At 39.4% G+C, this 27,008-nt stretch overlaps 1 protein-coding gene across 1 annotated transcript in view; it reads left to right on the top strand.

Moving 5' to 3' along the window:
- LOC139741535 (zinc finger protein GLIS3-like) overlaps nt 1–27,008 on the top strand; it is a 146,106-nt gene that overhangs the window by 38,650 nt on the left and 80,448 nt on the right. Inside the window, exon 2 of the mRNA XM_071652113.1 lies at nt 6,821–8,529. Coding sequence (XP_071508214.1) covers nt 6,821–8,529 — 1,709 coding nt within the window. The remainder of the gene's footprint in view (nt 1–6,820; nt 8,530–27,008) is intronic.

The following is a 27,008-nucleotide window of genomic DNA, read 5'->3' as shown; positions in this document are numbered from 1 at the left end:
GTGTATGACAGACTTTTGTCGTGTGTGACGTACTTTTGACTTTTGCTGCTATGTCAAGCACAGATTAGCAAACATTGTAGTCGTTGAATGGCTCCTTCGTTTTTCAGTTCAGTGTTTTGGACCCTTTGTATGTTCAGCTTTGCCAATGAAAGCAAGCATTTTCTCCAGGGTCCGGAAAGTTCCACCCACTCACAGGATTTCTTGTTACAGAGATCGTTTCATTCTATCAATATTTTCCTGTAAGCTTATGGTTTTCAGGCTAGATGTTGTCAGAGTTGTTTTGTGGTAGCTGATATAATGATATAATTTGCATGCCAGCCAAAAGCCCATTACGCAACCCAAAATTAGATTGCATTAATCTAAGCAAATTAAAAAATATGTGTATGAATACATTACATATTTAAAGTAAATTTATTGTTTTTGCTCATCTATTACTTCATTATGTGTTTCTGGGGGTGGTCATTATCTATCTATCCATTTTTTATTGGGTACCTTTTGGGCCAGTAAAATCTTTAAATCTGAAATTTTGGTGGCCTGAAAAAGAAATGTAGCAGGCCGAAATAAGCAAAAACATAACTATCCATTTGGAATCATAAGTGTCTGATTGAGCCACCAAAAGATAGCCTTTTTGGAAGATAGGTGGCCCAGTATCAACATTTAGTGGCCCTGGGCCACCAGTGCCACAGATATGACCCTGCCAGCTCTTCGGACCTTCTTGATTTTAGTAGTATTTGTAATCGTGAATGCAATAGTTTAAGTTTTTGAAGTGTTCCTATTGTCATTACAATTCCCATATCGAAAGACATGAAATATACTATATACACCATATAATTCTTGAGTCTAATTTTTCATGAATTGGGACTTTCTTCTAACTTTGCGTGTGATTAAGTTCGCAAAGGTGGAGTGTAGAGATAGACAGAGGAATGTATTCCTGTACACTGCATTCATTTCTGGATCAGAGTTGATATTTTCGTGTTATTACATTCGCAAAAAGCATCCGACTTGCAAAATTTGCGGAAATAAAAACTTCACAAAATGTATGGAGAATACAGAAGTTGACTTGCAGTAACTTGTTCAAACAAATGTCGCAGGTGACATGAGTAAGCCAACATGTTTCTATGGCAACGAGGTACCACCTGCTGTAAAGTGTGCTCGTGTTTACATTGAGGTAGTCCGTGGTGCTTCGCTCTTTGATTACATTCATGTCAACTTTTGTCATTTTTTTGTTGCTTGGTTCTTCCCCATTTCATCGCTCTGCTGGGTTTTTTGCTGTCTTCTTGTTTTATGAAATATACTGTAATTGGAATTGGAATCGATTGTAATTAAAGTGGTTTATTCAGTAAAAAACAGTCAAACATAGTAGCAAAACAGCTGATCTGCATTCAGCGTACAAGGCAAACAGACAAAATATTGAATACATTCCATGGTATGTTAGCATGGTTGCTCATGCAGGCATGCTATTCCTGTTTTCAGGTTTAATTTTCTAGTCTTCCCATTTTTCTCTCCTTCCTGTCCATAGCAACATGCAAAAATCAAAAAAGAAAGAAATAAAATTGATCACTATTTTTACTCAGGCAGTGATTTCAAACCAACCAAATACAACAAAAAGAATGCTGTTTTGGAGTTTTTCTTGCCATATATCCATATTTCTGAGCCAGGAAAGAAGACAGGACTATAACTGCTTTGGACACTTAAAGAGAGTTTGGATTCCAAATATCACAGGCAAATTTGTACATAGATTCTTACCTTTGTTATATTTCATTGTTTTCTGTGGTCATCAGTATGTAATTCACTGAGTGCAGTGCAGGTTTTACATGCTCTGGTGCTCTCTGATAAACATTTTGTGTGCCTCCCCACCAAATACCTTTTTCAGACTCAGTAATTATACCCCCGCCAAACGAAGTTTGAAGGGGGTATATAGGAATCAGCGGACGGTCGGTCGGGCGGTCGGGCGGTCGGTCGGGCGGTCGGTCCGTTGCAAATCTTGCGTCGCGAACTACTTCCTCAGTTTTCAACCGATTCCCATAAAACTTGGCACAGATGTGTGCCTTGGGTTGTAGATGTGCAAGACATATTTTTTGACAGTACCCAAAAGTACGTTGCCATGGTAACGGCATATTATGGGCAAAAATGGGTACAAATCTTGCGTCGCGAACTCCTCCCACAGTTTTTGATCAATTTTTATGAAATTAGGTACAGATGTTCATCTGAATATGTTAATGTGCAAGACACATATTTCCGCAGTGGCAAAAAGTGCGTTGCCATGGTAACGGCATGTTATTGGTAAAATATAGGGCAAAATGCTTCATGGCAAAACTGCTTCATCAGTGTTCTTCCAATTCTCATGGAATTCATATTGAATGTTTGTCTTAGGATATAGGTCAGCATGACACATTTCTTGACAGTGACAAAAAGTATGTTGCCATGGTAACAGCTCACATATTATGAGCCAAAATGATGGAAAATTTTGTGTTGCAAACTACTTCCTCAGTTTTTGCCCAATTTCCATGAAACTTGGTACAGATGTGTGCCTTTGGTTGTAGATGTGCAAGATGCATTTTTCGACAGTACCCGAAAGTACATTGCCATGGTAACGGCATATTAATGGCAGAAGATCAAGGAAAGATCTTGCGGATTTAACTACTTCCTCAGTTTTTTGACCAAAGCTTATGAAATGTTGTTTTGACCAAAGCTTATAAAATGTTGTTTGGTGGGGGTATAACCAGTCGCTGTAGCGACATTTCTAGTTTTCAGTGATGTTCTTATTAATTCTCTCTTCATAAAATCTCCAAATAAAATGCCAAAAAAAAGCCAGTTCACTCTCATCAAAACACCACTCAAACACTAATAACACACACACACACACACACATAAATGAAATTGTAAGCAGATGTTCCCTTCTCCATTACTGATGATAAATCCTGATTATTAATCGGTGATTCAATTTCACTTTTTTGATTACTCAGTCTTTTAGTTTTTCAAATTCCATCTTCATCTTCAATGTGCTGTTTCTCACATTTTTTTAGAAACAGGAAGACATAACCATATGATGACTCATTCTTGATATTTGTGAGCATTTCACCCTATTAATTGGAAGGCTTACATCATGAATTTACAATTGTATATCAAACATGGAGATTGTTTTTCCACATAAAGACCACTTATAGTTTTCATTAGTGGTTTCTTTTGAACAAGTGATATGATTATTAATATGTGTATTTCATATGCAAATTTGTATGTCATTTGATGTCACATAATTCATTATGTAGAAGACTGATTTACATTTTATGTGAAAAACTATTATTTTCTCTTTCAATTGATATAATTTTCCATACCTTTTTTTCTCATAAGTGTCAGTGACATTGACTTTGGGTTGTTGTGGTATTGTGTTGAAAAAGCTTGGTATAGGTGACACACTTCCTCTCATTTTCCATGCACCGACCACACCCAATTAAAGGTGTTCAACACACCTGTGATGTGGTCCCATATGGAGTCTGGATAGTTCATACTCACTGGCATGCACACATGACACGACCAATGGCATCCTCTGGTTCTCAGCTCGTGGTCATAAAAAGAAAAAAACAACAACAACACACCAAAAGGTGTGTCTTGCTCATCTCTTAAGGGATTAAAACACAAAGGAAGGATTAAAACCACTTGAGACTAGAGGATCAGAGTTAACTGTGAACAGTTAGAGTAGATGAAAGGGGTGGGTTGTTATGGGGTAGGGGGAGGCAAGCTTTGAAAACAATGCTCATTGATCATGCTTGCAAACAAGGCACTATTCCCTAGGGAAAAAGGAGGAAATGGTAGCCTTCAGACAAGGTGGGCACAGTGGCTGGACAACAAAAATGATGTGATAATGGTGATTTTGATGTGTTTGAATTAGACAGAAAATGTGATATACATTGTAGAAAAAGGTATCAGGGACCAAGGGCTGTGAGATTCAAATGTACCTATATAGTTTGGTATCTAACAGAATGATCTGTTATTTCACCTTCTTTGTCTCTGTCTCTATCATTCACTCTGTACATACTCAGGACACACACATATTTTAGATCATTTCAAGAACATAAATTTGAAAGACTTATGATCATTCAACAACCATCCTTTTGGATACATGGGCAAAGGGATCCTGTGTACATTTCAAGTTCTCTATGGCAAGTTGCCAGTTTAAATGTAAACCTTTTTCAGAAACAGAAGGTGTGTTAGGACCAAGGAAGGAGGGGGAAGGGTACGGATAGGGGGCATGCAAGATTGAATTTAATTTGTCACACGAGTCAGTGCTGATGTAGGGCATCATCTCGCTTCCAAGAAGGAACCTGGTCCATGACATCATTCAAGGGTCGAGTCCCATTCAAGCTTGGGACCCCAATTAGCTATAGAAAACACATTACACTAGGACCTGTTCCCAATTAGGTTTTTTCCCTTTGCTACGCCTCGTTAGAAAAGACTATAATGTCTCAGTGGTACATAGACAACAAGAATATCGCACACGGCCTCTTGTGACAGGTGTTTGTGAAAGGCGGCCAACGTCGTTTCTCACAAGATTGCTGCATCCCTGTTCCAAGAGCATGGTTTCGAGTCTAGCAAAGGACACAGCCAGATACCAACAATTGGAGACACTGGCTGTATAGATCTGTCGGAGCATTCTGCGTAAGCCTCCCTGTCTTTTAAAGACATCAAAGGGAGAGAAGGAAAGAAAGAAAGAAAATCAATACTGAAGTGTAAGTCGGTCAGGGCAGCCAATGATTGATAAACGTCATGCTGCTATACTCCTCCTCCAATTGATCCATGCATCCTTTGGCCATGCTGGCACCCTGCTAGGTGGATGTAAATGATACAGTGGTACAAGATGACCCCTTCTCTTTTCCATCTTCGCATCCCTTTTCCTGCCCAGACATTCTTTAACCCGTTGAGGACGGGCCGATTTTGCTACAACATGCATTTCCCATAGACACATGCTCATACTATACTCGGGACTTGTCTTCAACAGGTTAAGGATTTCATCCCTCTCCCAAACTCCTCTCCTCTTTATTATTGGTTATTTCACATTCTTTCATTTATCTAGGATTTCCTTTGCATTGTGACCTATTATCTACATATTTTCCTTTCGAGTTAACTTGCTCTTCATGGTTAGCTGTCTTCATTTAGCCTGATGAGATTAGAAAACTATCTGCATTTTGCTAGGAAAGACACTTATTCCAGTTGTGCAGGTGACATGACTCGTCAACCATGACTCTCATTGTGATAGCTAGAGGAATATTTGTTCGCTATTTTTAAAATAGCAGTGCCGTAACTGAACTCTTCTATCCTGGAGAAACAATAATCCGTCTTGGACGACATGCTCCAAGCTAATCAAGCTTTACCCGTAATGAAGAAAAGACCTATTTTTGCGTGCGTCATTCCTAGCGTGTTACTCATGTGTGACTGCTGCACACAGTTATGTGTACATGTCAACTGGTGTGAATCCACTCATCAAATTTTCTTTGTTTTTTCTGGGGACCATTTTCCCCCTTGAAAAACAGGTGGGATCTCTTATTACACATATTAAGTCATTTGTTCATTATTGCTGGCAAGTGAAATGGAACAGAGTACACTTTCTTGGTGGAAAGGTAGTTTCCCTCTTCCTCTGTTCTCAACCAACACTGACGTAAATTTTGTCATTCAAAATGCCCTGCCTGAAAATAGAAACTTCAAAGGCCCAGATTTGTTTTAAAGATTTTAATGGTGAAAAAGTATATGCTTTGACATAAATTCAGTGTGAAAATTTGAGGGATACCTTACATTGAGCACAACCTGTGGTCAACACTCTGTGATGTTGGTTGCCATGCACACAACCAGTTGGCATGACAACCTGTAAAGAAGGAGCGATCTTCTAGTCCATACTTCTTGACATGTAGGCCGCAATAATGGCCCGAAAATGAAATGAAAAAGATTTGTATTTAACTGGGCCTCGAAAATTCATGTGGGATCCAAAGTGGGCCTCAGATTAAGAAAGATTAAGAGCATGGTTCTAGTCTATCATCATTTAACTATGGTTTTGTAGGCTCAGTTTTAGTGCATTTTTTCTACTGACTATGCATCCTTTGAAACCACCAGAAAAAAAATCTGAAACCTAAACTTTTTATATCTTTCTCATTCCATGTATGACGTGAATGTGGCTTGCGAGGCTACTATAGTCATTGCACAATCTGCAGGGCCATGTTTATTTGATGAATCCACTTTGCGAATTGATTTGCTACGCCCTTGAGAATCTCATATTTTTTGTTTTTTGTGTGTAAATGTGGAAAGAAATCAAACATGAAGAGCTGGCTGCCCTTCAAGGAATCAAAGAGTGATCGCAAGACAGGAAGCGATGCGCTTCGATTGCTGCACCTGCTCTCTTGGTTTTTCTACTCACAAACACCACATTTTTGCCGGGGTAGAAAAGAATTATTTGTATGCATGCCACAAATAGAAGAGTTCAGACTCTGTGTGAGTGCTGGAAGAGAACCCTTTCCGCTGATCTCACCTGTATTTATGTCTTTGAGCACTTGGTGATTTCTTCTTCACAGGTTAGTGTGGTCCTCTCTAGTTGTCCCCAGAAGTTTTTAAAATCTTTGTGTGACTGGTTGGATGTCATATGAATGTGTAGGTATGTACAAAGTGTAAGATACCCAGGTTAGTCACATATGCAGCATTGGAACGTGTGTTGGAACACAAAAATATTCTCTGTGTAATGTATTGTGTATCTTGTTTTATTTTAGAGGTACCCCAGTGCTTTACCTGTTGTACTTTCAGTGAGTAATGATAGTGTTTATGTGCTTTCTCCAAACAGATGGAAACTTCAATCGCATGGAGGTAGTCATCACAAACACTCATAGTCCTGCCACACCAGTAGCCAATTTCAGACAGAGTCGCCTCAGGCAGGCCTCCCAGCTGGGGCAGCACATTGCTCAGGGGGAAGTCTACCAGGGTGCCCAGCGGCAAGGTGGGTCTAGAGAGGGCGGCATGTCCCCGGCGGTCAGTGATACATCCAGCATCCGTCCCCTCCACAGGAATCCGTCCGTTGTCCAGGAAGGTGCCACCACCAACCACCACCACCATCCTCCTACCAGTGCATCCAGTGAGCGACACCTGCTGGAAGTGAAGCCAGAGTGGGGCAACCGGATGGGGCACCCTGGCCCGGGTTCGCAAGCTGGGAGCGATGTCGGGGACCAGAGCCTGATGCCACCTGGCTCTGCCATGTCTCAGTATGCCAGCAGTTTCAACTCGCTCTCACCATTCCCCATCGAAATATCACCATCAGGCTCCAGCTTCGCCAGCCCCAGACACTCTGCGAGGTCTTACACTGCGTGGGGCTCTCGGAAGCGAGCACTCTCACTGTCACCACTGTCGTCAGAGGGAATCGACTTGAACTCCATTATCCGTACTAGTCCAACCTCTCTGGTTGCCTACATCAATGGCTCCAGAGGATCGTCAGCTTCAATCTCCCCTTTCCAAGGGCTGCCAGTCGGGGATTATGGCCACTTATCTGCACGGAACAGCAGTAGTCCAGTATCCCAGGGGTCAATTTCGGGCCTGAATGCATCGACTGCAGGATCTGTGAATGGGGACAGGATGCCTCCACCCTATCAGCAGCAGCCAAAGCAGCTGGGTGCTGTGTATGACGCTACCAATCCTCAGGTTGTTACCCAACAGATGCAGGAGATGGAGAGAGCGAACGCTCTGCCCACTGGGGCAGCAATGAACAGTCAGCTGATAGTGCAGTCCCAGGAGGAAGCCATCCAGGAGTTTGCCAACTATAACTCCACCTTTCAGGGCTACAAACAGGAGCCCCTAGATCAGGGCTTCACTCAGAACTCTGGCTTCTCACAGGGTCAGGGTTATCAACCCGAACAGTTCAACCCTTCGGCGGGACAGCCACACCCTGTTCCAGGGCATGCCCACCCTCCTCCGCAACAACCCCATTCCCAGCAAGTTCCTCAGGGACCACATCACAACCCCGCCTTCTCCCAAAACCCTCCCTACTCTACCCCTTCCTTCCCACCCAATCCTGCATACACCCAGACCACAACATTTCAACCTGCAAGCTACCCCATCCAGGGGAATTACACCCAGCCTGTTCCTGGACCATACCCAGCAGGCCCAGGTCCACATCCTTCCATGACCACACACCCACTGCCGGCCAACATGCCACCTCCTCCACCCTACCACAGCCAACACTATGACTCCAGTGCCAAACACTCCCCGCCCATCATCAACACAAACCCCCACGGCTCTCCCGTCACCACGACGACACCAAAGCTCGGTCTGGAGCCGGAGGAAAAGATCCACATCTGTCGCTGGATCGACTGCAATGCCTTCTTTGAGGAGCAGGAAGAGCTGGTCCGGCACATAGAGAAGGTGCACATTGACCAGCGGAAAGGGGAGGACTTCACATGCTTCTGGCAGGGATGTACGAGGCGCTACAAACCCTTCAATGCCCGCTACAAGCTCCTCATCCACATGAGGGTACACTCGGGAGAGAAACCCAATAAATGCACGGTGAGTACATAAAAAAACGCCATGTAATCTTTCATGGATGAACTTCTATGCACACTTTGGTGATAGGGTCCTTGGTCATTGTAATGATGGCTGTGACCTGAATCAAAATGAAGTGTACTTTCTGAAGAGAGACTTCAGTACAACTATTTTAGTCCATTAAGGACAAGCTGATTTTTGCTATAGTATGCATTTTCCATAGACACCTGCCCGAGTATAATCAGGACTAGTCTTCAACAGGTTAAAACACAAAGAATATGCAGAGCTGTAATTTGATAGGAGAAGTCATTTCAGCAGATTGAGCGTGCTTGTTACGGGAAAACATTTATCTCTCCCTAGGTGCCATTAGTATCCCTTTGGACATCTTTTACGTAAGCTAGCTGCAGATGGGACTCAAAGGGTTATTGCATTGCTATCACTGTTGAAAGTAAAAATATGTGGCACCCAGAGCATTGCCAGCATAAGAAATGTATATTGGATGTGGAATTTCAACACCGGTACAGCCATTTGAGCTTGTTTATGACAGGGGAGCTGCTCTTTCCCCTCTGTTTGGGATGATATTTTACAGTAAATTGACATTTACCTGTCAAATTGGCTAGATTTGTGATTTCTTTGCCCAACTTGTCCATTCTGGTGAGAAAAACAAAATTGAATACAAAGGAAAACATTTTCCTCTTCCAAAAAGACACAAATCATGGAGACCCAAAAGTTTCTAGGCTACTTACTATTGAAATGACTTTTAATGAGATGTTTCAGATGAACTTGGCAATATTGTAGTAGAAAAAAACCCACCAACAGTGGAACCAAGATCATGGAAAATGATCGCAGAGTTTAATTGTGGACTCGTTATCTTCTGCCTTGGAAGAGGAATAGGGGATTTGATACTTTCTCTTGATATGCATATATTGTGATAAAAGATATAATCATGATTACAGGTGGGCAAGGTGTAGTAAAATAGCAAAGAACACAAACCCCCAGAGGCTTATTTGATACATGTGGTCGGCTGTCTCTGGTTGAGAATTGTTCCTGTCAAAACTTACTGAAGGGCACTTGTGTTACTGTAAAAGTGGTTTCTTTCAGAGTGGTTTTATTTTTGCACTTTTCGCGCTTTGAGGTTGAACCGCGAATTTAACATCACGCGAAATTGTTTTGAAAAGTCGCGCGAAATAACCACGCAAGGAAATGTTTTGAACTCGCCGCTTGTTACAACGCTATTGCACACATGCACACACGAAGATTCCGTGCATTGAGGGTATTGATGGTCAACACACACACAGCGATACCGCGCAATGTAGGTACAAGCATGTTATAAAGTACTCGAGAGACGGGATTTCAGGTAAGCCTGCATTTAATTTTAATTTCTATTCAATAGATATAATAATAATTGGATTATAGTTTGGGTTTTCATGTGCAAAATAAAACAGTTTTTGCCGACTTCGAATTCGCAGATTTTGCCGACCGCGAATTTAAACACATGCGAAAAAGTCGGCAACGATGGAAACCGCGAAAGTATCTGTATGCGAAAGAAACCACTTTTACAGTACATTGCACATTCTAGGAGAGAGAAGGCCAAGTAACTTGATGTTGAGCCATTATGAACTGATATCAATAATTCATTACCCCTCAGATTCAATAGAACACCTGACTGCCTCGTAAATACCATCATAAAAGATAAATCTTTGAATGCTTTTTTTCTGTCTATGTTCCATCCATAAACCAGGATCTGTGATGGGGGAAAACCCCAGATTCTGGCAGTACCTGTCCAATGCAATTGAAGCGTTCTTTCGCTTTCTTCATTGTGCGTTGACTGAAAGATACTCCACTCAGACCACAAAGTCTTTTAAGAAGCAAAATGTCGTGACTGCCATGGATTCTCTTTGGTACTTAGGCTCTTCTAGTGCTCAGAAGGACCATTTAGCAATAGAGTTTGGGAAACTTTGAATGTGACATTTGAGCTTGACTTCTGCTGCTTGTTTGCCTAGTGTAACTGTTTGAGGTATGGAATAAATGTTTATGATATCACTGCTTGTATGAAAAAAAAAAAATTGGTTGATGACTTGTGAGCAAACAATATTCCCCAAACCCATGGAATACTAGGAATTAGAAGAACTATAGACATGGATATTGGTCTGTATCAAACAACCAGTCACTGGCACAATCCTTATCATTTTCTAGAAGAAAATTCAGACTTCATCAATTTGATGACTGAAATATCAGGCTTGCCTAAACAAAGTTGTTTGAGCATTACTCCCACAGTCTTAAAACAAATTAGACTTTCCACCAATAATATGCTGTCATGATTTTATTCTCATAGAGCAACCTAAACAGGAATCTTGGCATCATTCTGAAGTGACTTCTTGTAGACACCTGCAGGCATTGGTATAATCCAGAGATATTATTAGTCAAATCAGAAACAGCTATAGTTTTGAAAAGTTGAAGGCTCTTTTTGGTTTGATATTATGCAGATTCAAGCTATTATTGTGTAGGCATATAGATCACAGAGAGAAAGCTATAGCAGAATAGTCATGCATCAGCTTTGAAGTAAAACATGGCTTTTTTAATAGTCGGAAAAACGGAAAACTCTTCATGTTGATATCAATTCGGAACTGTTCATTGGATACGTCTTCGTCTATAATGTTGACTGAAATGTATGGAATGCAGGGGAAAGTTTATCATATAGGCCTAATATATTGATGAATTATAAAGTACACACATACATGATACTCTGAGTAAAACAAAAATCTGTTAAATTTCAGTGTTTAAAAATACATTCAACCCATATTTTGTTGTTCCTCATAGACCTAATATCACGCAACTTCAGAAACGTCCATGCCATACGCGTTATTTCGAGTCTGCAGACTCGAAGTTGCATTTTACGATGGAATTTGATATTCTTGCACTGCTAGGGCACCTTTAATATCATGAGTATGGACAATTGTTTGCCATGAATATCTAGTCATCAAAAACAAACGTGTGTCAGATATCGGGGCATGGGGTCAGAGGTCAATTTTCTCGGCTTGCAGTTACCAAACAGAGAGGAATGTTTGCTGTTTGCTTAAAAAGTCATCAGCGGAATGGAGCACGTAGCGGGAGACAGAGGGAAATTGCATGTCCTCATCAGGAAAGTGAATAAAGATGGAAGTCTTCCGTGTGTTTCTAGGCGAATCACAAGTAGTACACACCATTATGAGGGGAAAAAGTTGAGAATCTTGTCCTTGTCGACTTGGGGCTGTGTTGTTGGTGTTGTCTTTGAGGATTTCTGGCAAGTGGTTTTTCTTCATGTGTTTGTGTGGGGAGATTCTTTCGGTGTAGTAAGACGGAAAAGCCAATACGCCAAAAAATATGCCAATAGATAAGTGGCTTTTGATGTGGATGTGGCTAGAATTTCTCTGAAGATAGACCAAAAAATTACGATGTGGGCACGAGTGCCATTTACCGTTAGATGCTGTATGGTGTTTATTCTGTACATTGTGTCAGTTATTGCTGTGAAAATAATCATCCGTAGGGGGAAAGATAGCATCAGTTGACCTTGACAAGGATTGATTCTACACAGATTTGCCCTCTCATTGGTTCCTTGTAGAGTATCAAAGTGATGATGTCATAGTCTTTTGTTGTCGCTCGGTACGGAACCAGGTGCGAGCATGGTTAGCAACAACAGTGTGTACAAACTGGGCCAAGTGAGGTTGTTTAGAATCTGTTTCCATGGCGATGAATGCCTATGACATCACACTTTGGTACTCTATAAGAATAGGCAATCAAAATTGTGCAAAAAATATTGAAGAGGAAGTTTTGAGTCTTAATGTAGAGAGGATATCACCCTCATCTGCCAGCGTGAATGCAGCATACCACTCGATTTGTATAAATTTGTAAGTTTTAGCTTTGTTTTGATAATCTCTGCCATATTGTTATGACAAGGTGGGGGGGGGGGGGAAGGAAGTCTCTTGTAATATGTGTGTGTAACGCCCATGGATACTTCAGAATCTAGGCAAAGAGACTGTGCTTCATGTCAAATTGTGTGTCAAGTTCACAGTATAGAGGGAGTCAGTTTTCACTTTTATAGGGCAGGGTTGACATGGTAAAAAAAAAAAGGAAAAAAAAAGAGAGAGAGAAATAAAATCAGGCAACCATCAAAGATGTATGTATATGACCTAAGCAGAAGAGTCAAAGGTCGAGATGTCAAAAGGTCAAGGCAGCCCAGCACTCCAAGGAATAGACAAGACAACATCAAAGTTTCATGTTTCCTGGAGGAGATGCTTTGTGCCAGCCCATCTTTCCACACCAAAACCCATTTATCTTGTCTCACTTTAGGCTCGCATCCCATGTTATTCCCTACATTCCTGAAATGAAAGAAGAAGAAGAAGAAGAAAAAAAAAAAAAGGACTGCAGAGAAGAATAAAAGAACAGACCTAGGAGTGTGGAAGGGCGTGTAGTTCAGGAGGAGTATTCACAGCACCAATATATACAAGGAAATATAAACAGGTTCAGAAAATGCAGACTGATTTTAATAGTGAGACATGTTTATTTTCCATTGCGGAGACACAATCTTTGACTTTTCTACTGTCTTTCTATACGTCTCCCTCTCCTCTTCTCATGAAATTGTTTTTGCCTTTGGTTATTTTAAATTTGAAACCTTAATGGTACTTGATCATGATCAATCCTCATACAAATTTTCAAAGGGCAGTAGATTTGGTTGAGATGGAGATTCAAGTTAACCATGTGTGAGGTAATTAGAAAAAAAAGAGCATACAATTCTGTTACAAAGAGGAATTAGGGCCTACAAGTTTATTGATGAAAATCAGTTTTGAAATGGCTGAGATATCCCAAAATAAAGCAAAACAAGGTGGTTGAATAAAATGTGGGTCCCACCTTTTATTCAGACCACATTGTTTTTGGATACCAATTTTTATCAAATAAACTTGTAATTCCTCTTAGAATTACATGCTCTTTAATATTTGATATAAGTGGTTTCTAATTATCTCACAAAAAGTTAAAGTCCAAATCTCCATCTCAACTAAAAGTATACCATCGCTTTAAACTAGGAGATGAGTTGTCCTAATATTGCCAGTGTTTTTTCTCTTTTTTTTTGTCCATTGCAAATTCTTTCAATGACCTCAGATCTGCCCTCTCAGTTGGCTAGGAGTTTAACAACTTTCCCTTCATAGCATTAGGAGATGCTTTATTTCTACTCGTCACCAATTCATTGATGTTACCAGCAATGGTATTTTCATCTTCCTTTAGCTAGCACTTTCATTATTAAATTCCACAGTGGATAAGAAAGTTATGGAGAAGTTTTGAATAATTTTCTCAGTACAGTAATAACAAACACAGTAAAAAACTGCTGCTGCTGCTGATGTTTTAACCGCTCAGTAAAACACCATTTACTGCCTTACAAGTTGTCACTAGATACTATTGTCAACATACCTTTCAGTAGGAGAAATTATAGCTGTAACATAAAGCTCTTCTAATTTTATGAAATGATTTAACAGTAATGATTTTGTGGAGAAAAGGGAAGTATAGTTGCTCTTCCAGATATCACCAGAAAGTAAAAATCTATGAATATCTTAACCAATAGGAAAGTTGAACATGTTCTTGCTGTTTCATTTACTAATATAATTTTAGTTAAACTTATTCTTCTTCAGTCATTAGCTGGAATTTTAAGTCATTTTAACAATGATGACACTTAGTTGGTTCAACATTCAATAGAAGATTGTTCACAACACACACATACATATATAGATATTTATTCTGAAACTTACGTCAAATTCCAACGATGTAGACATAAGTAGCAAAGCAAAAGAATACAATCATAACTGCAGTGGGCCTTGTATGTCATACCTTAAATCATTCACAAACCTCTTTTTGACTGTCAAGGTCAGAGTCAACTATTATCATTTACCTGTTGTCCTCCCCCCCCACCCTCATGCAACCCCCCTCTTCCCCCCTCCCCCCCCCCCCCCCAACCCATAACCCCAGAGTCAAATGGTTTGGTCTCCGGGATTACACCCCTGGCATTGGAAGTCTCGGTGGTATGGTAACCTTGACCTCACCTATCCACCCACACACCTGCCTGCTCTTGTGAGAAAGAGGGAGAGACTCCGCAATGAAAACATCCCCTCTGTATTCTGCCTACCTATCTTCTTCCAGTATTCCTCTGCCCTCATCCTTTCTTGCTGCATTTGGTCTCGGATCCAATTGGCATGTGTTCATCAGACCCAAATTCAAACCATTGGGCTATTTTGCAGCTTAGGATAATAGCCCGATATTAGGAATATGCATATTTATCAGCTCGAAAACGGCCCGCTTTGGAAATTAGCCCAAAGTTAATGCATACGTGTACTTTGCACCATTACTTGGCTCACGCAGGCACTGAACTCTACTAGAGTTCAGTGAGCTCAGTGCGTGGTATTAATGATGCGATCAAGAAAATTTCGGGCTGATGGAGACTCAACCCAAATAGTGCCCTAATTCACAAATTAGTTCGCTATTTCACAAACTCGACCAAGATTTTCTGGGAAATTTTTCTGATCAAATAGTACGCTATTTGCGTCTTTATTGCACAAATAGTGGGTTAATTTGACACCGGGATAATTTCCTAACCAAAACATAGCGTGCTATATTGAAACTTCAGTCTGATGAAGAAAGCCATGATATTAGAAGAAAAGCTTGCCTGACATATGCCCTGAAAGTTTCCCAATCTGCATAAAATTCCTTTCACATTTCATGAATATGATTTCACAACAGCAGACCGGACTGTTACCAGTGAAGTGTGTCATGATCGACAATTGGCTTTCTTAATTCAAATGAGTGGCAGATCACTGTGGCAAGAACGTCACACCTTGACACGTCATGTTGAGTATTGACAGGACACTTCTTCCTGCTGTTGTTAACTGTCAATTCATAATGATTTGATTGACTGGTCTGAGACAATGGCACACTCTTAATGTTGAATGGGATGGAAAATTATTGTTGAAAGTATACACTTGGACAATTGTGGCCTTCATTAACAGTTCAATGTTTATCACATATCCATGACTACTTTATCTAACAAAAATATTAAGGTGATTCTGAAAATAAAACCAAGAACTAATAAATGAAGAAATCAGCATGTGGGCATGTTCAGGAGCTCTTCATTTTTCTTGATGTGAAGATCCCTTGCAATGGTATTGTTCCCCCCCCCCCCCCACAACAGCTAGTCAGTTGAAGTACCTTATCATATACCTAATTTTTTATTCCTCAAAGTTTTGGTACCTGATATTGCATTGAAGACCTAAAATGTCAATGTGGCTGAATTTAATTCACAATTTTAGATAATGCCAAAGACATGTGCATTCTTGGATTATATTCACTGCCAAGATTCAAACAAAATGATTAAACATGCTGTGGATTACAAGTGCTAAAAATAGAACCAAAATTACGTGGGAGTCACTGCAAATGGTATCATAACAATTTTTTTCTTTTTATATCCTGGATTTATTTTACAGAATAATGACATCAATCTCTGCATTATTATTACCATTCTCATTGCAAAAATGTCAAAATTTGGGTCACGATCAGGTTTCCATCTTTTTGATTCAGCGTTCTCACTGTAGAAATATTTTAAACTGTTTTGGTCACAATTGTTTGCGTAGAGTTGACTCGCGCATTTTATGTTACAAGTCTACGTCTCAAGGCCAATTCAATATGCTGCGGTGCTCCATGGCATCGTAAACATAGCAAGGAGAGACACCCGCATTGCATTGTGGGATATAAAATTGCGTAATTTTTTATGGTCACTGTTCTTACTGCACAACTTTGTGTCTTTTTACCAAAAAATTACACAAATTTGTGTAATGTCGATTGTGACCCGAATCTGGAGAAAAAACACATTATTTCTGTTCTCAGTGTAAATGTTTTGAAATTTGGGTTGTGATTAGTATCACGATTAGGATCGTGACTAGAAAACACGGTTACATTGGGTGCAATGAAAAAGGCACTATCGTTACTGGAATGGCGTCTATCCTCAGCCAAGGTGAGAATTGTTAGTCAGATGACCAGACAAGGAGAGATTGACCCCACCGTGACTTCTTCTTCCAAGCTCTTTTGATAAACTTTCGGCTTTTTCTGCTCTGCCCGCCCGCCCGCTTCAATGGGCTCCACAGCGCCTCTTGGGTTTCTCCCATTTTTGGGGGTCCCAGCAGGCGTTCCATTTCAGAGGAACTGAAAAAGGTCATTCCTAAACCTCAAGCGAGGATAGTGTTTCTACAGTGATCTTGGAGCTTGACTGGTCATTGCCAAACTGGAGATGGAGGATTCAGGATGAAAAAAGTTTTTTTTTTTTTTTTAAAGAGCCAGAGAGAAATAGAGAGCATGGAGAGAGAGAGAGAGTAGGGAAGAGAGATGAAGTTGGAATATTTATTCTGAAGTATTTATAGCAGCATGCCCTTCGCAAGAGTTTCGTTTGACTGCAGTGGGCATGAGGTGTGGAGGAAGGAAAGGCACGTGTTAATGCACAAACACGCACAAGCACGCAAGTTTTCAGAAGAACTTAAAAACATGCGTTACAGAACAAAGGAAAGGTCATGCATCTTTTTTCCCCCCCTCTCTGAAACTACCACGTTCAGAAGAAATCAAGTGAAGCAAGGTGAGACTTGTGTATTAAAGTTCTTTTATCTTTATTTCCAAAACTGCACATTGCTTCCAGAGCATCCAGCAAAAGACAAAAATAAAAAAAAATCCATAGACACAATTTTTTTCTTAATCAAAATAGTAAAATTAGGATTTTTGTAAATAACGACAACTTGTACCTTTAATGAAGAAGCCATATGAGCATCAGAAGATTAAGTTCTGCTCTGTGAGAGAAAGTTTATTGCTCCATGAAGCTGTATTCTGTCCTTTTGCATTTGTTCTTTAAGAACAGTATTCATCAAACTCAGAAAAAGTCAGCATAGATGAGTTATTTTGATGAATTGGCCACATAGTTGAGACAAGTTATCTCAAATTATTCCTGAGCAAATAAGATTCTTCATCCTTCTTCATTAAAAAAAAAAAAAATTGTTTGTATGTTTGTCCGTAATCATCCTTGCATGATATGATGTGGCCCAGAACTCCAAAGCTGCCAAAATGCAAGATACAGTACGTGCTGCAGCCAGAGACTGAGTTCAGTTATGGAATGCTAAATACGGAGAGCCTCCAAGAGTTGTTTTTAATCGCATAATTGGACTTGGCAGCAGTGAACTTTTTGTGACCAAAAGCTGATAAATAGCCTCCACCATGCCTGAAATGCTGTTTATGGATGGCAAAGACTCACTTTTTTTGGTTTCTTGTTTGAGTTTCCAATCAGTGTTATTGGCGAGCAGTTTTCATGTAGTGGTGCTTTGCCTGGGTTTTGTTTTCTTTGTGGTAGGGAAAGGGATTTCTGTAAAAGTCTGTGATGAGGAATTTTCAAACAAGTGGACATTTCCTCTGATTTTGTTTTTCAAACCAAAGTATGAAGTTGATATGAAGACAGTATGAGAACCATGTGTCAAGTTGTTTTTGTTTTTGCATACTCTTTCAAATTTACATTTACACTCCAATTGATAAAAATCGGTGTGACAAAAATTCCTAGTATTTTGCAGAGGGCATGTCTCGAGTATATTCTACAAAATAGCAAACATATTACTGAGGATATTAGTACACTTTAAGATGAGCTCAGTATGGTAATAGCACATTGACCATTATTGTTGTGTTTGTATACTGGTACAAATGAAGAAACATTCCTGTATTTGAAAAATACAACAACGACCAAAACCAAGAAAGGTCAATCAACTTAGATATACTATAATATATTCTATTAGTTTGTGGCTTAGCTAGGAATGTGTAATTATGATCAGGATGTAGCTTTGATCAATGAATGGAGTACACATACATATCAAAGTAGGGTCGAAGTTTGAGGACAAAGTTCGTTGAATATAATATGGTGATTAGAAAAAAGATTCCCCGTAACACTAACTAATTAAAAATGGGAGGAATGTTGGAAGTGGTAGGCATTTGCTGTAATCTACCAAAGTTCAAAGATGGAAGACTAATCAGTGGAATCTTATGTCATTCTGATTTCCTGTTGAAGGCCTACTTCTGTAATAATTTGTTAATGATCTTAGAACTTATGGAGTGACAGGAATATTTACAGGAACATCAACTTTAGCAAACAAGGATTGTGAGTACTGTAGCAGAATTGTCACAGCAGCTGTCTACTCAACTCATCTGAAGTAATGCAATTGGCATGTTTCTTTTACAACTTTTCTTTACAACCTGCCATAGGTCAAGTTTAAATGAATGCTGATTAAAATTAAGCACTGCAAGTTAATGTAACTGCCTTAATGGCACATAAAGTGTTACATTGGATCTTTAGGGGAGTCCGTGTTCCATAGGGACCCTTTTACTGATCATTAATCCATTGAAGACAAGACACCCCCCCCCCCCCCATACTTGGGCAGGTGTCTGTGGAAAACATGTGTTATAGCCATATCAGCTTGTCCTCAACCGGTTAAGGTGATACAATGAAGAGGTAGCTGACATTGAGGGGAATTATCTGAAGATGACCTTAACCCACTGAAGACCAGCTGATTTTGCTATAACACACATTTCCCATTGACACCTGGCCACATATACTCAGGACTAGTCTTCAATTGAGCTAAGATGATATTCTGTAGACAGACTCTATAAAGCTAATGTGATATTTCAAAGGATCTGAAGCTGTAATAATATTCAGAAGGGGGAAAATGAGGTTGAACTCTGAAGAGAGGCCATAAGTTGATGGATTATTTGAATGGGGACCTGAAGCTCAGGTGATGATCTCTAGAGGGACCATGGACCATGAGATATGTTGTGAAAGTGGTATTCCTGTGGAAGATGGAGGATGTACGTGTCATCTTCATCCTTCATCCTCTTCTGCCCCCCCCCCCCCTTTCCCTGCCACCCCCTTTCCCCCACTGCCCCTCCCCCTTGTGAAAATGCTGGTCCAGATGGCTAGGTGTTTTGACTGGGCATTGCCTACTGCAAGGAAAATCAGAACAAAGTACTTGGTATCAAAGAAGCCATAGAGAGCTATCTTCATAGGGCACTGTGCAGCGTGTAGTCCCTCACACTGAAATATGATGAGGGTTATGCGACCTTATGCGTGGGTTCAAAATGCTGAACTCTGCAGTGTCACCCAGGCAATGTCAACTTACGCTCTTAATAATGCTGACCTTGTTGAAATGCATTGTTGTATCACATTTCGCAGCTCAGAACTATGCAGCCTGATGTTTAAACAGTCTTTTTTCCTTCTCACCTTCTGGTTGAAAGAAAGAAACTCAAAACAAAACAGAAAAAAAAAATGTGGAAGAGATTATCATCAACATTGTACAACAACAAGATCAAATACTTGACAAGCTATTACTGTCTCAAATTGTGTTTTTCTTTTCAACTTTAAAAAAAAAACACTTCCTGAGTGTGATTATTGGAAAACAGATTTCAATATTTTGAGTTCTATTCTTTCAAGTTTATTTAGATTCAAGTATACCTGTTGATAATGAAGTGTTATCTGTTCTATAAGTCAATGTCCACATTCTTGATATGTTTTGAAAGTGAAAGCGTGACTATAGAACTTCTGCACAAAATAAGTTTCACATTTTTATGCCTCCGCCACGAAGTGGTGCCGGAGGCATTATGTTTTTGGTTGTCCGTCCGTCCGTCTGTCCGTCCGTAGTAAATTTTGTGGACAGGGTAACTATCAAAAGGTATCCTAATGAAACTTGGCATGTACATGTATTAGTGGGTGAAGTTGTGCCTATCAACCTTTTGGGTGCACATGGTCAAGGTCAAAGGTCAAAAGGTCAAGGTCAAATACGTAAAATTTTACTATTTCCTCCATATCTATGTAATGCCTGAAGATATTTCCTTGAAACTAAGTGTATACATGTATTACCCAATTAAGATTCTCTGGTGAAAGTTTCGGGTCATGAGGTCAAAGGTCAAAGGTCAAAAGGTCAAGTTGAACTATTAAAACTTCGCTTTTTTTCTCCGTACCTTGAAAATTGTTGAAGGTATCTTCATGGAACATAGTATATGTACTGACTGGCAATGATTATGTAGAGAATCTAGGGTTCATAGGGTGAAAGGTCAGGGGTCAAAGGTCAAGTGCAACACTTCAAAATTTTACTATTTCCCTCATATTTATGCAATGCCAACAGGATTTTTGTTGACACTTGGTGTATGCATGTATAACCTAATATAGATTATCTGGAAATTTTCTTTTTCTCTCTTTTTTTTTGTTGGTTTGCCTCAAAGGTCAAAGGGTCAAAGATCAAGGGAAAGTGCTGAACTAACTTTTTCCTCCATATCTCAGAAGTGGCTCAAGTTATCTTGAAACTTACTACATATTTATGCATGTTCTGCCTGACAGTGATTATCCTATGAATTTTAGGGTCAAAGGCCAGATGAAAATGGTAACAGTGTACTTTTCAATACAGAAATTACACTTTTTCTCCATACCTTGAAAATTACAGTATACATAAACTTATGAATGGGTCAAAGTCAAGTTAAAGTCCTTGAATCCCCAAATACATGCTCTCCTATTTATCCAATTAAACCTAGGTAAAGGAAGGTGAACATTCAACACATTTGTGACAAACATGTAATTTCAATATTTTGCCAATATTGTGAAAATGTAATTATACATTGTCCACATGTACTATAGACCTATTAGGAGAATCATGCATTATGGCGGAGGCATAGCAGTCGCCTTAGCGACATTTCTAGTTTTGACATGAAATAGTTACCAATAAAATAAAAATCAAATCTATAAGCAGGTACAGATTAGTAATTTGATGAGTAGATGTGTCTATAATGTTACTCATTCACAAATGAATTTATCATAGCAATTCTTTGTATTCATGAAAAAAAAAAAACTGGTCAAAAATCAATGTTAAATCCATTTTTCTTTTTAAAGACCTATCTGTTTACAATTGTTATTTCATCAGGTCAGACACACTGATGTTTTACATGGTGATAGTACTTTTTTTTTGCATTTCCACAGAAATTTCAAAATCTCATGTAGGGGATTAACTTTTTTTATGATCAGGACTTAATCCAGATCACTGGAAAATAGAATTTGGAATATTCTATATATTTTTCATTGAGCTTCTTTAACTTTAATACACACTGTCATTGTGTGTTAAGTGTATAATGTTAGATTCTATTGATTTGGATACTAAAAGATTTAATGCGTGAGCTAGAGGTTTATTACTTCATGAACCAAGGATATATCACAAGAATGATGATGGTAATATTTTCTGGTATTCCACAAAATAAAATCAACCAACATATAAGTGAGATTATATATTTGAATCTTCTGCCAGTATTTCATATGACCCTTTACCATTCAGCAACTGTAATCATTCGCCACTTCATGTATACCATGTAGGCCCTAACTATTGGTTGGGGGGTGGGGGAGGGGGGAGGGACATGTCAATACATTGCATATAATGCAGAATTCAAATCCATCTCATATAATACCATTAACAGTTTGGAGTTGGGGATGCAGTGATTTATAATGATGTATCTCTCTCTCTTGCTTCCTTCCTCTCCTATTTCTGTCTCTCCTATCTTTTCACTTTTTCATCTGCCTTTTTCTTTTTGTCTATCCTTTTCCCTTCCATCTTTCTTACCTTCTTTCTCTCTATATTTTCCATCTCTTCACCCCCTCCCCCCTCCTACCCCCACATACTCTCTGTCACTCTATATCTATTCGTCTCAACATCTAATATAATGCAATGATTTATAGTTATCGTCACTCAGCATGAGAATACCGGAGTACCTGGTTTATCTTGGCCTATTTCAGTTTATTGAGCATTCCTGCATGTACACACCTCCATCTTGGGTTCTACCCACCATCATAGTACTTTTATGAAATGGACAAAAAAGTCACTAAAAAAAGAATAAGCCAGTTTCACTTCTTATATTGATAACTTCCTTCGTTCTCTTGGTCATTATTACCGTACTGCAGTCAAACTACCTGTGTGATGTAAAGAATGTCTATCTTAAAGGCATAATTTACCATTTGCAGGTGAAACAAAAACCCAGTGTTAATGCTTCAAGATAGGTCTAAAATGTGAGTTAGGGATAAAAAGAAACAACCAATGAATGCAAAAATTTGAACCAGTATAACCGATGTTAAGTATTGTTAAATATACAAAATGTGAACAATAGCTATAATAAAAATGTTTCCAGACTAAACCATCTACAGTTATGGTTTAATGAGAAAAATTGTGTTATCTCCGTACATTTTAGGCTTTATTGCAAAAATTTTATATGGTAGGATGTTTTGTGAGACAACTGACCTACACAAATGCATCAAAAGTGACATCTTGAACATTTTTTAAATCACTGCTCCCAATGGCAAACAGTATACCTTGGACACAAAGTTTTCTCCAGTATTTCCACTTTGAAGCTCTTACATACTTTTGAAATAATAGAATGTGGTAAAACTTCATCTTTCTTATATATGTAAAAGTAGTCATGACCAAAGATGTGCTCAGTTGTATTTAGACGTCAAAATTACTTATGTATTAGCTATACATTTTATGAGTAAAAGGACTACTGTAAACGTGGAAATTTTCGCGGTACATTAATTTTCGCGGATTTCGCGCTACGTTCGGCTAGCGCGAATTAAAAAACGCGCGAATATATCTTCACAATTTTCTATGCACATTTTGAACGGGATGAATGTGTGCGCTTCATCGATGATAATGCTACGTAGTATAATGTGTACAATGTACAGGAATGTTTACGCTACTAGTACTGTGCGAAGAGACGATAGATTGCTGTGTACTGTAGCATGCATGTGTGCACCGCACGCACCGATGCTACATTCCCCCGTGACTACGGTACTACAGTCACAGCTGTACTACGTATTTGAGTGCTTGTACTCGCAGTCCAGCCGCTCGGTACGTCGCTTGTCGTACGCTGGCATAGCAAGCTATGTAGCAGAGGCTTTGGATGAAAGCAGTGAATGTGTACTACAGTAAAGTAACCTGCTGCGAAGCGCGAATTTAAGAACCCGCGAATACGTTTTCGAGCCGCTCAGCGCGAAAAATTAATCGCGCGAAAATATTGACGTTTACAGTATATGAGTATAATGACTTAAGCTGCCTTTACACCAAATCCGGCACGGGTCATGGAACGGGATTTTTGCCATGGTGCGCCAAAAGGAACCATGTCTGGTTCTGTTACAATAGCACTTCCTCGCTTATGATTTTGTTACAAAATTAATCTTCAACTGTTAATTTTGTTGCTCTTGATTTTGACAAAAGAATAACATTTTGGATGATTTTGTACCAAATTACTGATTCTCTTTAACAGGACTAGACATGGTTCCTTTTGGTGTGCTGTAGCAAAAACCCAGCCCGTGTGCTCGGTGTAAACGTGCCATTAGGCTTTTCAGGGTCCTGAAAACATGATTCTCCCCTCCCCACCCATCTCTCAATCCAATCCAGATTACCCCCCCCCCCCCATCCTGTCCCCTTTCCCTTCACCTTACTCCATCTCAGTCAGAGATGGTTTCACCTATATGAAAATTACAAGGTTTTTTGTTTGTTTGTTTGTTTTTATAACATACAAACAGTGGATAGTGATAGTGGCATTATGATTTGAATGAATGACCTCCAAACACCTGGGACTGAGACTAGTTGAGACAATAAATCAAACATTCTTCAACTGTCAGTTTGATCTTGATAGCTTCATATGGAAAAAATTGCTCTTTTGTTACCATGGGAATGAATGATAATGTATCAAAATGCCATGGATCTTCATGTCTTCTTGAGATTCATGTTTTTCTTAGGTAGTGATTTATTGTCGTATAGTCTACGGAATCAAAATGCATTCCTTCAAGTTAATGGCAGCATTACATCTGTGATGTCATGTTTGTTTATAGAGCAGGGGGCATGCACACTCTATTGTCATTCTTGCTCCCTGATAAGTTACGGTCCTCCATCCGTGCTCAGACGGAGGATGTCTCCCGCAAATTTATGGCACAACATCAATGTAGAAATGTTCTGACTTGTACATGAGTGTGATTGGACCTTGGGAGTATGATTTGCAGTTGCTGTCAAAATCTCCGGAAGAGCTTTGTTGTAATAAAATATTTTGGGGAAAATCATAGAAATACATTCTGTTAGGTTAGTAGTGCACATTTCAAATCATTGTTTCGTTACTATAAAGTTATGTAATAAGAAAAGGTCAAACAAAGTGACCATGGACTCATAAAACTCTCAGTCTGGACATAAATTCATCCATCAAGTGTTATGAAAGGTAGCTCTAAGGGGGAACACATGAAATTGTATAAAGAGATGTGATTGTGAGACCAGGGAGGTGCTTAGCACCTCCCTGGTGAGACGTACGTGGGGGTGCTGTAGCATAGTGGATAAGACTCCCGACATCCGATCGGAGGACCCAAGTTCAAATCCCGCCCAGTGCTTAGGTCCTTGGACAAGATGTTTTTACCCACTATGTCCCTCTCAACCCAGGTGTATAAATGGGTACTTGGCAATGCTAGGGTAATAGTAATAGCAGGGCCCTGTGGTATAACAGTGGCAACACTGAAGAGGCTATCCTGAGTAAATAAGACCATATGAAGAGTTTGTTTGCAAAAACCGATAAGTCCATATTTGTCAAATGGAGATATTTGCGATTAAAGGTCAAGAAAAATAAAGAGAAAAATAAGAAAATTGTTGCTTCTTTTGACCATAACTTCAAAAATGTACCTTTATATGTAGTGACCAATATATCGTTTAAAAGGTATTATTTTGTACTTTATGACAGACACCGTACTTCAAAATCTTCAAAAATGGACTTATCGGTTTTTGCAAACAAACTCTTCATATTATCGTTATTATCATTATTATTATATTGTAGAAGACTCTTGAATTGGAGGTATATAGTTTCTTATGCTGACAACTTTTCTTTATGCATCATATCTAATGCCTCATCATCCTCATCTGCTGGTGTTGGGAATGTAAAGGGCTTTTTACACTTGCAAATTTTTGCTTAGTCCCATACTAACGGTGGGGCTAAGGGGGGGGGGGGGGGAGCCTTAACCCCACCGTTGGTACCGGACTTTCCTTAGCTCACTTGTTTTTGCCAAAGTGGGCTAGCCCCACCGATAATCCCGTACTATCTGGCCCTGCAAAATACTAGTAGCAGGGCTAGCACCGCAATTGAAGTGCTAACCCGGCAATTGTGGTGCCAAGCAAGTGAGTGTAAACAGAATGAAGAAATAGTCCGAGGCTAAGCGACGGAAACGAAGTTCGACCCCCACTGACCAATCAGAAACGAGGTAATCGTGCTGCCCGTGCGTGCATGTACTTTTACAGTGCACAGCGTAATCATGAATATTCATGTAGTTTGGAAAGTACGGGACTAAGAAATACGAGTGTAAAAAGGTCAGTTTTCTCCTTAGCCCAGGACAAGAGCTTAGTACGGGATTTATTGGCGAGTGTAAAAAGCTGAAGAAATTGGTACGGGACTAACGATAGTCCTGGGTCAGAGAAAGTAAGGGGTTAAGAAACACAAGTGTAAAAAGGGCTTAAGCAAAGCTCTGCAACATCTGTGCAAGGGACTTTTATGAAACAGAGAATGTCATAGATCGGGGGCATCACTGCAAGTGGGAGACGTAGGAGATGAGAGGAGGGGAAAACAAACAATGGAGGATCGATAAATCTGTCCCGGAGTGCGAGTGGGTCTGTGATTATTTTCCTGAACGCCCGTCTGAAAGCTAGGAGCAGTAAACTGAAGGAGATGTCTGTGGATGTATTCCCAGACAAAGAAATGTCACTCCTACATGCCTTGAGATGTCAAGGAGGTGATGCAATCCGCAGTGCTCAGATGGTCTTGGGCGGATTTAACGATGGAGAAGATTTAAAAAGAGAAGAAAAGAAAGGATATTAACTCTGTACAAGTAGTCATGTGGAATTGGGGCATTAAAGTACCCTGTATTATTATCATTATTATTATTATCATTATCTTGATTATTATTATTAAGAACAGAAGACTTCGGAGCTTTTGAAAGGTCACATTCTGTGTGAAATAGCCTCATTTCTGCAGTTATATGACATCTTATAACAAATTCACGATTTTTCTTTCAACTCCAATCACTGACCTGTCTAGTATGTCAACTTGTCCCCCCCCCTTTCATCATCATCATCATAATAACAATAATAATAAAAATAATGATAATTCATGTATATAAAGAGCATAATAATTAGCAAAATTTTCTATGTACGTGACATAACATATAATATACAATCTATCATGACATAACATATACAATTATTAATACTCTTGAACAGACAAGTTTTCAGTGCCTTTTTGAAAGAATCAAAGGAAGATATGCTTAATGAGTTGACTCCTTCATTATTTAAATGAGATTTTAATGAATTGATTATGGAATACTTTTCTCATGATCAAGTGCTGCATTGTTATTGTGC

Source organism: Diadema antillarum, unplaced genomic scaffold (assembly GCF_040938485.1).
Source record: "Diadema antillarum isolate AM-2024a unplaced genomic scaffold, OU_Dant_1.0 seq00000932_RagTag, whole genome shotgun sequence".
Classification (NCBI taxonomy): Eukaryota; Metazoa; Echinodermata; class Echinoidea; order Diadematoida; family Diadematidae; genus Diadema; species Diadema antillarum.
The sequence above is the reverse complement of the archived record's forward strand: the minus strand, read 5'-3'. Positions and strand labels throughout refer to the sequence as shown.